This window comes from Daktulosphaira vitifoliae, unplaced genomic scaffold (assembly GCF_025091365.1).
Source record: "Daktulosphaira vitifoliae isolate Bord-2020 unplaced genomic scaffold, ASM2509136v1 Scaffold_1, whole genome shotgun sequence".
NCBI lineage: Eukaryota > Metazoa > Arthropoda > Insecta > Hemiptera > Phylloxeridae > Daktulosphaira > Daktulosphaira vitifoliae.
The window spans coordinates 20,893,299-20,908,191 of NW_026099572.1; the positions used below are offsets into that span (position 1 = coordinate 20,893,299).

General features: G+C 25.8%; 2 protein-coding genes across 6 annotated transcripts in view; both read right to left on the reverse strand.

Annotated features, from left to right (window-relative positions):
- LOC126893602 (uncharacterized) overlaps positions 1-13,279 on the reverse strand; it is a 105,149-nt gene extending 91,870 nt beyond the window's left edge. The window contains exon 1 of the mRNA XM_050663970.1: positions 12,897-13,279. Coding sequence (XP_050519927.1) covers positions 12,897-13,196 — 300 coding nt within the window. The 5' untranslated portion in view covers positions 13,197-13,279. The remainder of the gene's footprint in view (positions 1-12,896) is intronic.
- The window catches only part of LOC126893600 (myotilin-like), a 148,403-nt gene that overhangs the window by 118,140 nt on the left and 15,370 nt on the right, over positions 1-14,893 (reverse strand). The window contains exon 2 of one of the 5 annotated variants that reach the window (XM_050663966.1): positions 10,020-10,091. The exons of the other annotated variants lie outside the window; for them this stretch is intronic. The gene's annotated coding sequence lies outside the window, so the exon portion shown is untranslated. The remainder of the gene's footprint in view (positions 1-10,019; positions 10,092-14,893) is intronic. 5 annotated transcript variants of the gene reach the window in all.

Sequence of the window (14,893 nt, forward strand, 5' to 3'; positions counted from 1 at the left end):
TCAAAAGATCACAAATCGTATCTAGTCGAAGACATTACCCTCAAAAATTTAAAAATATTCCCTCGTTCCCCGTAAATGAGGGAAACCTCCGAAAAAATTACAAATTTAAAAATGGCTAATTTTCGAAAATTATTCAATTTTTTTACTAAAAACTGCAGTAACTTTTTTAAAAATAAACATATCAATATAATTCTTTTTTTTTATAGATGCATGATGTCATTACCTATCATTTGGTATATTTTTTTTATAAATCTGACTTTTTACCTGCCCACAGGGGGGGATTTAAAATGACAACTTTTTTACAAAAAATTAATTTTTTCAACTTAACTTTTAAAAGTGTTCCAGAAGGTCTGACACTTTTATATATATCTTAAATTAAAGCTACTGTAATCTACTTATTATGTAAAAAAAAAATTTCGGACTTTATTTTGTCTTCACGGTGAAAATGGCTACCAAATGCTATTATTGTGTGAAAATTCTCAATTTTATTTTTTACATTTTAAACTTTATAATGCTATAACTTATTGAAAAGTGTATTGATCAATATAATTTTTTTATGGGAAATACTATTTTTTAATATTCCTTTTTTCATTCGACATACTTTATCTCAATCAGGATATTAATAAGGAACTAGCAGTTTATGAAGCTTTTGGAATAATCCACCAATTTTTTAAAATTAAACACTATCTAAAGATTTGCATCGAAGCGTTTTTTTTTTTGATAGTGATTTTAATCACTGTCAGATATCATTATACTTGATCTAACTATACCATGTCATCACTGTGCCACGACCCCCCTGTGCTGGGTTTTTTTACATGTTTTCATAGAAGTAACAAAATAAACTACTACATCATTTGTTATTATTTCTCGGTAAAAATTACAATATTAAATGAATAATTATTAATTTCATACTATATTTAATAGCTACAATAAATATTTATTCATAAATTATACTTTTAATCTAAAAAATACTAATCAGGATATAATTAAGGAAATAGGAATTCATTTTGCTTTTGTAAATATGAACCAATTTCTTAGAATTAAACACTATCTACAGATTTGCATCGAAGTATTTCTTATAATAGTGATTTTAATCACTATCAGATATCATTATACATAATCCAACTATGCCACGTCACCACTGTGCCGCGACCCCCCTGTGCTGGGTTTTTTTTCTTGAAATTATCAGAAAGTTTTTAAAATATGGCTTTTATATCTTAGTGTTATAAAAAACATTTAAAATTGAATATTATTTAGTAATCATGATAGTAATTAATGGTGTTAGTGTGTCACAGATGTTTATTCCTCAGCCAGTCGCGTGGCTTCAGTGTACGATTCTTTGCATGGGATAATTTGCGTAGAATGAAATATATTTATTAAATTCACAACTTTTGTAAAGATTTTATTATAAAAGTATATTTTAAAGAAAACTAGAAAAATTAATATTTTATTTCACATTATTCACCTTAATTTTTTATTTTTCTCTATAATTAATATTTACCAATATACAACGTCTTATACAAAAATCTAATAATATACACAATGTATAAATTATATGATATATTGTTAAAAATTGCTATAATTTTTAATGCTAAAGCACTCAAGGTAAATTTATCTTTAGCGAGTATGACATATTTGATAAATTATTTCTTAAATCTATGTAGAAACAAAAACACTAATCCGGCACGTGGGGTAAATATTTGTCGAAATAGACCCACAGAAACTTAAAACGTTAATATAGAATACATTAACTGATTAACGTTAAGCCAATTCAGCAATGTATCTAACAATAAATAAGACGATACAAAAATTCTCAATTGGCACAATATACTAAAATATTTTTAAAATACATTTTGAACTGCTAAGGTTAAATAGTAATAATAATTATAATAATTACCCGGCGCAAATGATTGAAGGTTAAACTGATATAAATCACGATTGATAATTGTTAATAATCAGTTATCAGACTAATTATGGAATTTAAATTACAATAAATGTTCAATGTTAACTTGTTAAAATAAGATTAAGGTAAGGTGGAGTAAGTTGGCGAATTCAGTATTTCTCAAAATGATTCAGTCATAGCAAGATTACTTATTATTACCTATTTACTAGCATAAAAGCAGTTTATTGAACACTTTGTTAATCACTAAAATTAATACGTGTGTGCACACGTTAATTTTAATTGTAGTTAGAAATTTATATTTAGCGTGTTTTAATATAATTTTTAAATTATAATATTTTAGGTATTAGTATTTAAGATAAATTTATCAACTTTATCTTTTAAATACTCTAAGAGTACTACTTAGTACTTATTTCATAGTTCAAAAGAGATACTTTCTTGTGCAATAGTTTTAGTTGCAGCTTTACAATTGTTTTCGTCATATTATTCCATAACTAAAAGATGATGTTTATTAATTTTTATTTCAAGACGTAAATTAACTGTTTTACTCCTATCAGCCTGATATAAAAATGTTAATGTATTTTGAAAAACTGGTTCAAATATTAATATCGACCAGTCAATTTCTTAATAAGATCATTTTTTTTATTTGTAAACTAGTTAAACATTATATTTTCAGTCAACAAACTTTAAGTTGATAAAATTTTAAGAAGATAGACAGGGAAAGATAAAATTTTTTTTTTTTTGAAAATTATTAGACGTAGAAAACAAATCATATTATATTTCTATTTGAAAAAGATATTGCGTTAGTAATATAGTTTAAAGATCACGTGTAAAAACACTTATTTACACATTTTTGATTTTGTATAAAAAAATACCTTACAAAAGACTGTGGTTTGATTTTTAAAATAAATAAAAGAATTTTTATAAAATGTGGTATTTCTATTTAGTCAATTATATATTTTGTCCATCAATATATTGTTCTTACTTTTCTTATGGCAAATTGGCGCACTTGTATGTTTGTGTTACAACTTACCCCATACCCAGGGTAAATTTAATAAAAAAATGTCTACCCGGATCTTTGCCCCCTTAGCTTATGGTAAATCTCTTGTACGTATATTAATTTTTTTCCCACTATGACCGGAATTTTATGAGAACTGAAACTGCCATTACACGTTACTTCAGGGCAACCTACACCGTCTCTTAAACTCATACCACCTGTTGTGCTTCGAACTGGCCAGACTGAACTAGCACCATGTCTTGCTGAGTCAAGTAGCAAGTCTGATTTTTTCATAGGTGTTCAGTAGATTCTTTTCGGCATATAACCGATTCGGCGAACGCTTGAATGAATGACCACGACTTCCATCTTCCTACCATCTGGTCGATCATGAACACCAAATGGGATTCCAAACCACCCCGATTCTAAACCCACGTCCTGTCTCTCAGTCGTTTTATAATAGTAGATTATTTTAACTCCTTAAAAATATTACCTAATGTTCACCTGTAGATTTTTTATAGTTGATTATTCACTTAATTTATAGCAAATCTAGCACACTCAGGAAAATCCCCAAAAAGTTTTAAATTTCTATTGTTATAATTTTCTGAACTAAAGACTAAAAAGTGAAAAACAATCATATCGGTAAACAATTTGGTAGTCATTTTTCAAGTTTAATTTTTGTTACCTATTGGAAAATTCATTTTCGTTTTCAAACTACAATTCTGCAAGATTAAATATTATATTTCAATTTGATATTTAAGTTATAATAGTCAGGAAGTATTAGTGATTATTAGGATTCCGGTAAGTGCTGCTGTACTGCACTTAACAATTTTTGGTAATTACTGAAGATCATTGAACAATATAAATATTCTTATGTATTTTAGGTTTTTGTAATTGTTTTCTGTTAACAGGATAAAGAGCCTATTGCGTGAACAATAAGTATAAATAAGGTTGATAAAATATTTTTGTATTTTGAAGTAGGTTAAAAATATAGTTCTATTATTAAAAAAACTGTTATATTCAATTTTGGTTTATGATATGTATTAACATGACGTAATGATATTAAAACATACAAACAAATTTATGAAGCTAATTTTAATTGCTACTGAATCTTTGGGAGATTGAGCTCAAAAAGAACAATATATATTTATTTAATGAAAATGTAATGATAAATAAAAATTTTACAATTGGCGTAACCACTTTCTTGATGAGTAGAGCAATAGTTTATAAAATTCTCTTATAAAATCATTTTGGGTCATTTTTGCTTATAACTTTATTTTGAAGATAAGTATTAGAGCTTGAGAAAACCATGATCCCGTCTACCTATTAGTTATGTCACTGTCTAAGAGCGAATTTGCTAGTGACATTGTGTATTCAACCATGAACCAAGATTCAACATTTGTTATAGTGTAATGATAAGTATTAATGAATATATTATATTATATTATCACTTTTACAATTTGCCACATAAAACAATTCTAGTACACTAATTATATAACAGAGAAAATACATTTAGCTCTGTCAAAGCCAACTATAAACATTGTGACGCAAAGCTATTCAATGCTTGATTAATAATAGTCGATGTAATATTTCCATTAATGAGCTAAAAAAAAATTGAAGCTTTGTGATCATTTTGTAGTTTTCGAATTAAATTAACTATTATTTTCTACCTTCAGCAATAAAGTTAACAATAATCTGTAGAAAAATTATTTGAAATTTTACAACGATAGTTGTTAACTTTTTATTTTATGATAAATGTTAAAACGATTATTATGACCATTAAAAAAAAAAATTATAAGAACAAAATTAAGGGAATTCATTAAAAAAAATTAATGTTAACGTTTTTATCACCGGAGGGGATAAAAAAAATTATTTTACTACTTATTATTGAAGAATTTGTTGAATTAGACAATATTTTCTTTTACAAAAATTAAAAATTCTCAGTAGTTTCCGAGAAAATGAGTGTCTTTAATCTTTAATGAATCATTCTATATATGTATATATTAAGGGTCTAGGATTAAAGAAGTGAATTCAGGAGAACAAAATTAAATATCATTCTACATTTAAGCAAAGAAAAAATTGTATTTCTTCCTAAAAAATATACCTTTTTTAATCATTTTTTTATATATAATGTTTGAAATATATTAATAATAGAAAATTCCGAACATCGATTGATACGTTTTTTTAGTACACTACTAAGTTACAAAAATCAATAAAACATTAAAATTTAAAGCACTTATAATAATAATAATAATAATGCATTAATTGAAATTTAAGAAGTATAATAGTTTATGAGATTACTTTAATATTATGCAAGCAGACTTGTGTCTTGTATAAACCTTGTTTTGTAAAACTTGGCATGATGTTAAATGTAAAATTATTCTGTCAATTGTTCTTTTTCCAACCTAAATTCTATCATCACTCCTTTTTAAATGTCTTATTATTGTTAGCAGATAAATGTTCTAAATTACTGAAACACTGCCAAAATTTAATTTACTATTCATTTTAAACAATTATCTGTAATTTTGTATTCATTTAATTTTTAAAATGTAAGTGTTATATAGGCTTCCAAAAAATATGCAGTAGTTTAAGTGATTACGTTAAAAATGGTAATCCTAAAAATAAACCAGGTGGGCGACCAATTCTATCTAAACGAGAAGATTTATTACACAGCTTGCTGAAATGTGCTCTCTGGGGATTTCCTTTTCTTGCTTATGATTTAAGAAATCGTATTCAACTTATTTAAATCAATAGAGAAAAAATCGTTTTAAAAGTAATAATACGCCAGGAAATGATTTGGTTACATAATTTCTAACAATAAATACCTACAATACTTATGTAGCGTATTAGTTTTTTACAATATCTAATTAAGATAAACTATATTTTGGTGAAATCATTACCTAATTAAAACCATAGTAGTTCCTATAACAAAATTGATTTATATTTGATATAAATACTACTAATATATTAGAATAGTTAGTATTTCAATTTTTTACTGAAAAACTGGGTCATTTAATTCACTTTACTATTTGTGTATGAAATATTTTCCTCAGACTTTACTAGGTCCAGTATTTATAAATATTTACTGTATTAAGTCAATTTATTCAGAAAAATCCAAAGACATTACTAAAAAATATTATCGTTTTGAAATTATTTTTTGAGTTTGTCCTTTAATAATATTACATTTTAACGCAGATGTCTACAACATGTATATTTTATCTCTTTTACACTTCACGTAAGACAAGCAATCGAAAATCTCATCATGTAAGACTGTTACTATCTTTATAACCATTAATCAGCTCTTTTGAAACTGAATCTCTTGCATTAATAAATTATTTTTTTATTACTGTCAGTTTTACTTTATAAGTTATTTCAAAAATCATCATTTAATGTTTAGTTTTCATTCTACAATTTCAAGTACTAAAATAATGACTATTAATAGGAATAATTATACAATTTAGAAAATTTCAAAATGCAGGTTAAACATAAACACCATAAAAATTTGATTCATCACAGGAGTTTTCAATACACCAAATAGGTTTAAGCAAAACATACTTCAATGTTTTAATTTAAGTTAAGTCTTAAAAACAAATGTTTAAATTTAAATTTTACAAATTATAACCAACATTTTTATTTAATATTATAAAAATCGATTTAAAGTTTAGTATTTTCAAGTTTTTTCGTTAAAATTTTTATTGTTCTACAGACAATATGTAAACAAAATTGTCCAAAACTATTAGTCAAACCCAAGCGTAAAAAATATGGTTTTTTTCCATTTTTTCTTGTACATAAGGGATGGTTTATTTGTTTGTTTTTATTTGAGAGTGGGTTTCACAATATATATTTAATTTATAAACCCAACCAATAAATGATTATATAACCGATTAAAATTTTTAATCAGACATAAAAAGATTTTTATTGAAGGAGCGTAACTAAAGAGAGGTCAACAAAGTAGCCAGGCACGTAGCCAAAAAATGTTTATTGGATGGGCCAACAATTTTGGGCCCTTGTATCATTTTCCATAATTTGTTTCCCATGAAAAGTTTGTGGGGGGCTCCCTCCACTCCTCCTTAGACAGTATCCTATTCTATGAATCTTACAAGTTCAAAATTTGTGTTTATTTTTAAAAAATTGGTGGATTAATCCAAAAGTTACATGATCTGCTATTTCCTTATTAATATCCTGATTAAGATAAATAATGAAAAAGGGATTATTAAAAAATATTATTTCTCATAAAAAAATTGTGCTGATCCATACATTTTTCAAAAAGTTATATCATCATAAGGTTAAAAATGTAAAATATAAAATCGAGAATTTTTACACAAAAATAGCATTCGGTAACCATTTTCACCGTGACGACAAAATAAAGTCCGACATTTTTTTAAATAAAATAGTATATTACATTAGTTTTAATTTAAGATATAGATAAAAGTGTCAGACTTTCCAGAACATTTTAAAAAATTAAGTGGAAAAAGTTAATTTTTTGTGAAAAAGTTGTCATTTTAAATCCTCCCCGTTGGCAGGTAAAGGGTCAGATTTATAAGACAAATATATCAAAAATAAAAAGTAACGATATCATGCATCTATATAAAAAAGTTATGGCAATTTTAAGTAAAAAAAATTAAAAAAATTTCGAAAACTAGCGATTTTTAAATTTGTAATTTTTTGAGGGATTTCCCCCATTTACGAGGAACGAGGGAAATTTTTTCAATTTTTGAGGGTAATGTCTTCGACTAGATACGATTTGTGATCTTTTGATATATTATTGAAAGAAATTGGTTCGGTGAGACTGAGAAAAAGTAGTNATATATTATTGAAAGAAATCGGTTCGGTGAGACTGAGAAAAAGTAGTAACAGACATAAATAAAACACATCATAGTAAAACCAATACCTTTATAACTTTGCATCGAAGCTAATAAAATAATGATGTGAACATAAGCTGATTTAATTTTTCAGTTTTTAAGATATTAAGAAAAAATAATTCATTCCTAAATACTAATAACAAATAAGTTATAAAAAATATTTAAATAAATATAAATTATAAACAATGTAAAATTTATTTTATTTAAAATAAAAAACAATTCCTGCCTTTTTTTAGTCATATTTTTATTACTTTTATTTAGAGCACGCAAATAACAAATAAACAAAAACAAATAAATTACCTATTGTAACTACTAAATTATAAAAAAATATCGCTACAATAGATATGTTTTTAAAATCTACATCGTTAAAGCATGCTACTAATGCAGAAATAAGTCAAATCGGAGCATTTTAAAAAAATTGTGTATACAGAGTGATCCAAATGAAAAAAAACCCAGCACATGGTGGTCGTGGCACAGTGGTGACGTGACATAGTTGGATCAAGTATAATGATACCTGACAGTGATTAAAATCACTATCAAAAAAAAAACGCTTCGATGCATATCTTTAGATACTATTTAATTTTAAAAAAATAGTGTATTATTCCAAAAGCTACATGATCTGCTAGTTCCTTATTAATATTCTGATTAAATTAAGTATGTCGAATGAAAAAGAGATTATTAAAAAATATTATTTCTCATAAAAAAATTGTATTGAATATTTTTCAAAAAGTTATAGCATTATTAAGTGAAAAATATAAAAAAAAAATATTTAACAAAAATCGTAATTTTTTATTAACTTTGATGTCTATTTTCACTATGAAGACAAGTCCAGAGGTCAATTTTTTTTTTTTAAATTAAAGTATATTACATTAGCTTTACTTTAAGATATATTTAAAAGTGTCAGTATTTCCGGAACACTTTCAAAAGTTAAGTTGAAAAAGTTAATTTTTTGTAAAAAAGTTGTTATTTTTAATCCCCCCCTATGGCTTGGTAAAGGGTCAAATTTATAAAAAAAATATACCAAATGATAGGTAAAGACATGAAGCATTTATGAAAAAAAAATTATATTGATTTGTCTATTTTTGAAAAAGTTATGGTAGTTATTAGTAAAAAAATTGAAAAATTTTTTAAAATTAGCAATTTTTAAATTTGTAATTTTTTTGGAGGTTTCCCCATTTACGGGGAACGAGGGAAATTTTTTCAATTTTTGAGGGTAATGTCTTCGACTAAATACAATTTGTGATCTTTTGACGTATCATTGAAAGAAATTGGCTCAGTGAGAGCTAAGAAAAAGTGGTAACAGACACAAAAAAAAAACACATCTTAGTAAAATCAATACCTTCTCAGCTTCGCATCGAAGCTAAAAAATGTTGAATTATTCCAAAAGAAACATCATCCCCTATTTTATTATTTATATTTTGATTACAAGTTTTATGATTTATAAATTTAATATGTGAATAATTATTTATTATAGCAATTAAATATAATATGAAATTAATATGTAACAATTTAGTATTACAAATTACTAAAAATTACAAATTTAAAAATCATAAAATTTCAAAAAGTGTTTACAATTTTTCACTAAAGTTCATATCATATAATTTCATTGAAACCTAAAAAAAAATTTCAAAAAAAATGTAAAACTTATAATAATAATTGTACTTTTTTCCTCGGAGAAAAATAATAAAAACTGTGTTTTTAAACAAATGTGGTATTTATCAGGCGATTGAATAGTTTTAACCGTCCAAANAAATACAATTTGTGATCTTTTGACGTATCATTGAAAGAAATTGGCTCAGTGAGAGCTTTTAAACAAATGTGGTATTTATCAGGCGATTGAATAGTTTTAACCGTCCAAACGGGATTTGTTTTAAATGCTATTAGATATTCTTTAGATATTTTCCAAAATTAGTACTAATCGTTAAAAAAACATATGCAATGACTGTTTTAAAAAGTTTCCTATCCAATAATTGGTATGAAAATAAAAGTATAAATGCCTTTATCACTAGTAAATTGAACGATAGATCGAACACATAAACAGTATACGCACTACGCGATAAAACAGCAGAGTACCTATTACGAACTACAATCGAAACTCGAATGATGTAGTTTATAAAAAATTGAAAATAAATAAAAATAATCTTTTAATGTTAGTTTAATACTCAGCTGATAGTTGTCATTTCGTCAATCGTCCACTTGTCGTCGTATAATTTAGATAATAAAATTAAAAACAAAACACAAAAATACATATAAATATATGCACCAACGCAATATTACCACATACACACACAACTGTGGACTGTACATACTGTTAGAGGACATGACGTGTGGATACCTACGATTAACATAATTTAGACGAATATGGTTAATAATAATTCTTTTGAATTTAAATCGTACAAAATTCAATGATATCGACATTACGACAAATAAAAACTATTTCTATATTAACGATAAAATATGATTATTTACTCTCCTCAATAACGAGGACCATATCATACAACGATAACCGATAAATCACCCACTTAAATCAAAATTTCTGTGATGATTGAGGGTGCGTGAGAAGGGCGAGAATTTATTCTGAGGGGGCGACTGCCCACCCTCGCCCCCTTTTAACGCCGTCCCTGCCGTCCAAACGCGATGTGTTTTAAATGGTATTAGATATTTTCCAAAATTAGTAGTAATCGTTAAAAAAATATACGCAATGACTTTTTTAAAAAGTTTTGTTATCCAATAATTGGTATGAAAATAAAAGTATAAATGCCTTTATCACTAGTAATTTTTCGGTCTGCTCTTTCTTCCACCCAGTTATACAAATTCCAATAACTTTCCAAATACTGGTCCAAAATTCGTTATCGACCAGTCATTTTCCTAATTAGGTTATTATCTATAGAATAAACAATTATCATAAATCTTAAATGAATTACTCTGTATATTGTATCTACTAAATGCTTTTAAACTTTAAAGTAAGTGTTAAAACATATATTTTAATTATCTTCTTCTTCTTTCTCCTTGCCTTAATCTCAACTAATTGAGGTCGGGGACACCCTTATCCTAATCTACCACTTGATATGTTCTATCATATATTTTACGCTCATATCAGCTATCCTCATATCGCATTCAATAACATCTCTCCATCTCTTTTTTTGGTTTTCCTCTACCACTTTTCCCTTCAACATTCATTTCTAAAACTGTTCTTACGGTTTCCGATTCTTCCCTCCTGGTATTATGATTGAACCATCTAAGTCTATTTTCTCTCATCTTATCCACGATTGACGCTATACATATATTCCCTTTTATATTCTCGTTTCTTACACTATCTTCTCTAGTCACTCCACTCATCCATCTAAGAATTCTCATCTCTACTGTTATAAGTTTCTGCTCTACTTTCTTATCAATTAACCAACACTTTGAACCATACATAGCTGTAGTGAGACCACTACAGTCTTATAGAATTTACCATTCAGCCACATTGGAATTCTAATACATTTTAATCATATGTATTACATTTTTTCTAAAAAATTGTGTTAATATAATAAAGGTATATGCATAAAAAAATTAAGTCATATGATAAATTATTGGCTATACCTCATATTACATAATATAATTTTACTCAATTTTATATCGAATGATTCGTTATTATTATTTTTGAATACTAAGTCAAAAATTCTGTTTAAATTAATAATGTGAAAATCAATCAATTTTAAGCAGTTTAAACACAGTATTTTTTAAATGGATATTTTGAGTATGGGTCTTATTTACAAATCCTTATTTTTTTATATAATTTAAATATTTGAAGTTCAGTGGGTGATAAATTAACAATTTAATTGTCAAAGTTTCAGACTTTTATTGTTAAAAAAAGATACACATGTATGGTTGAATATAGTTTATTTTATTATTTAAAACTCAATATTCAATTTAGATTTTTATGTGTTTTAAAAAAATAGAAAACATAATTAATTTTTCATATTTAAAATACATATTAATAGTTCATATATGTTCTTTCTGTTTTCCGATCATCTGGGGGCTTAACATACCTGTATATTGAAGAATACTCAATGAATGATCGAACAATTTTAATGTCGATATTCATATAGATATAATTTAAATAATCTAGATAGTTTTTAAACTTTTCGAAGTTATTTTTCAATTTATAATCTAATGATTTTTTAATTTCGTCATCTTCTTTGAACGTATTAAATGACTCACCAAAATAATTTCTTTTAATATGTTCATCAATTGAATTTATATTTTCACTATTTATAAGATCATAGGATCTACTATAACTTGGTTTTTGAGAGAATTTTCGTATAATGCAATCGATTTCAAATTGTTGTTTATTTTTAAATTTGAATATATTATTTAATGTATGATTATTTAACAATAATTGGTGCATTTCGTNATGATTATTTAACAATAATTGGTGCATTTCGTAATTATTATTCTTAATAATATCGTTATCTGTATTGAACATTAAATACGACAGATGTTTCCTTATAAAATACAAAGGTAAGATTCTAAAAATGTCAAAAACTTTTTTTTGATAATCTCCTATTTTTGAAATCCATAAATCAAACCAATGATAATTCCTTGCAGCTGTATATGCAGTATTAATATCTTCCATGATATAGTAATAAACTTTCTGACTCTGTTCTCCATAATCCAATATTATTTTTTTCAAAATATCTTTATTTTGGATAACTTTGTGCAAATAAATTTTACTGAGTGAAATCCAATTATTTACCTCTATATCACTCAGAAAAAAGGAATTATTATGATTTCTTATGTTCATAACATTTTTTATTTCGTCAATTTTATGTGTGTCACTTGGATTTATTTTTATTTCGTTTGTAATATTTATGTCACAATCGTTTTTTGCATGTGATTTTAAAATTTCTATTATAACTCGTATAAGATCCTTAAAATGTATGACCAAGTTACCTTTTAAAAAATCCCTTTGTTCTTTTATGTAAATTGCATACATAAACATAGCCCATAAAGGATCTAAAGGTGCATCTAGGTCTGTCTTTAGCATTAGGGCTAGCATGTGTTGAATAATTGATTCGTCTAAAAGTACACTAGCATTTTCTTTTAATATTTGAATTCTTTCAAATGAACCAATAAGGCTCATATATTGTAATAGGTCCCTTAAGTTACTGCAATAAAGGTTGTAGTAGATAATTTGTGGCCTATTGTGTAGTGTAAATGTTGTTGGTTTGTTTTCATCTTTAGTCATGATACGTTTAAATTCTTTTATACCCACACGAGTTGGTAAATTTTGTGTTAATCGTTCATACCCAGTATCCAAATGCCATGCTATTTCAAGTTCTTCTGCATCTTCAAAATTCTCTGGTGTCGGTTTATAACAACAACATGTGATAAATTGGATATTAACAAATATCCCAAAGAATATTGTCAGCACGCAAAATTGATGAAAAATCATTATTATAATCCGAATTACTTACTGTTGGTATGACTTCTTAAGAAAAACACTTTTTTTAAAACTACACATTTAATAAATATTAGATATTTTAGTATATGTTATCATTTATATAGATATATTCATAAATACATTTATTCGATTAACAATTTTGTTTTCAAAAATAGTGAGTCAATATAATTTAAAAGTGATTTATTACGTATAAAATTAATTTACCGTCATTTTTATAATAGTAGACATAAAATGTAAATTAAAATAAGAATCACGTCATAGTATCTAATAGTCTAAATAATAAAGTTATACATTTTACTGAACCATTATTCAAGGGATAATATGAATTTGTGAAATCAATTTTTATATGACTTTATCTTTTCATGTGTTTACAATTTTTTACTTAAGTTCATATCGTATAATTTCATTGAAACCTAAAAAAGAATTTCGAAAAAAATGTAAAAATTATAATAATAATTGTACTTATTTTATATTGGTATTTGCTTATTTACAACTGTGAACTGTACATAAGTNTGGTATTTGCTTATTTACAACTGTGAACTGTACATAAGTAGAAAAATTTCTACTTTCAATGTGCATTTATTCGATTTAAGTAAAGACATCAAACATCTATAAAAAAAATTATATTGATATGTCTATTTTTGAAAAAGTTACGACAGTTATTAGTAAGAAAAATTTCGAAAATTTCGAAAATTAGAGATTTTTAAATTTGTAATTTTTTTGGAGATTTCCCCCATTTATGGGGAACGAGGGAAAATTTTTCAATTTTTGAGGGTAATGTCTTTGACTAAATACAATTTGTGATCTTTTGACGTATCATTGAAAGAAATTGGTTCAGTGAGAGCTGAGAAAAAGTGGTAACAGACACAAAAAAAAAACACATCTTAGTAAAATCAATACCTTCTCAGCTTCGCATCGAAGCTAAAAGAAACAAATTCAAGATAAGATTTATCAAAAAAATTTTCATATACTCTATCGAATTTTGTAATCAACTAGATTTTAATCAATGCAAATACTTCGTAGTTTATTATCATATGTTGGACAGAGTTAAAAAAAATTTACCTACAACCACGTTTGGAGTAATTGCTATTCCAATGTCTAGAACGTTATCTTTTTCAAATAACGTTTTCTATAAATATAAAAATGAAAATACAGCCATAATAATAACTGTATTACTCAATAGTAATCACAAATTAATAATAATTTCAATATAAATAAGGCCTAGCACGTTTTTGATAATTCGTAAAAATAATTGAATTTTAAATTTGGGGGGCCGGCCCTGGGCCACAATAAATCTAAGGGGGACCAGGCCCACCCTTGTCTACGTGCCTGAAAGTAGCAGTCCCGCAAAAACTAACTTGGTCAACTAGGAAGACATTTTTTTAAATTACAGTCACCTAAATTGATTGTTAAAAACTCAAACAATCGTTAAATCAAATCGGATATAATTTTTAAAAAATTGCTGTGCTACGCCCAGAATGTTTAAATATCAAAATATCTTGAGACATACAATATTACCTTTTTGTTTTTAAAAGCTAACAATCTCGTATCTAATAATAGTTGTAATTATAATAGAAATGTTATTATTCATAGTAAAAAAAACAATTGATAATTTAATATTCCGGAATACCAAAACTAAAAATAAAATAGTAACATGTTTAATATTTTATTGTATAAACTCTAACGAC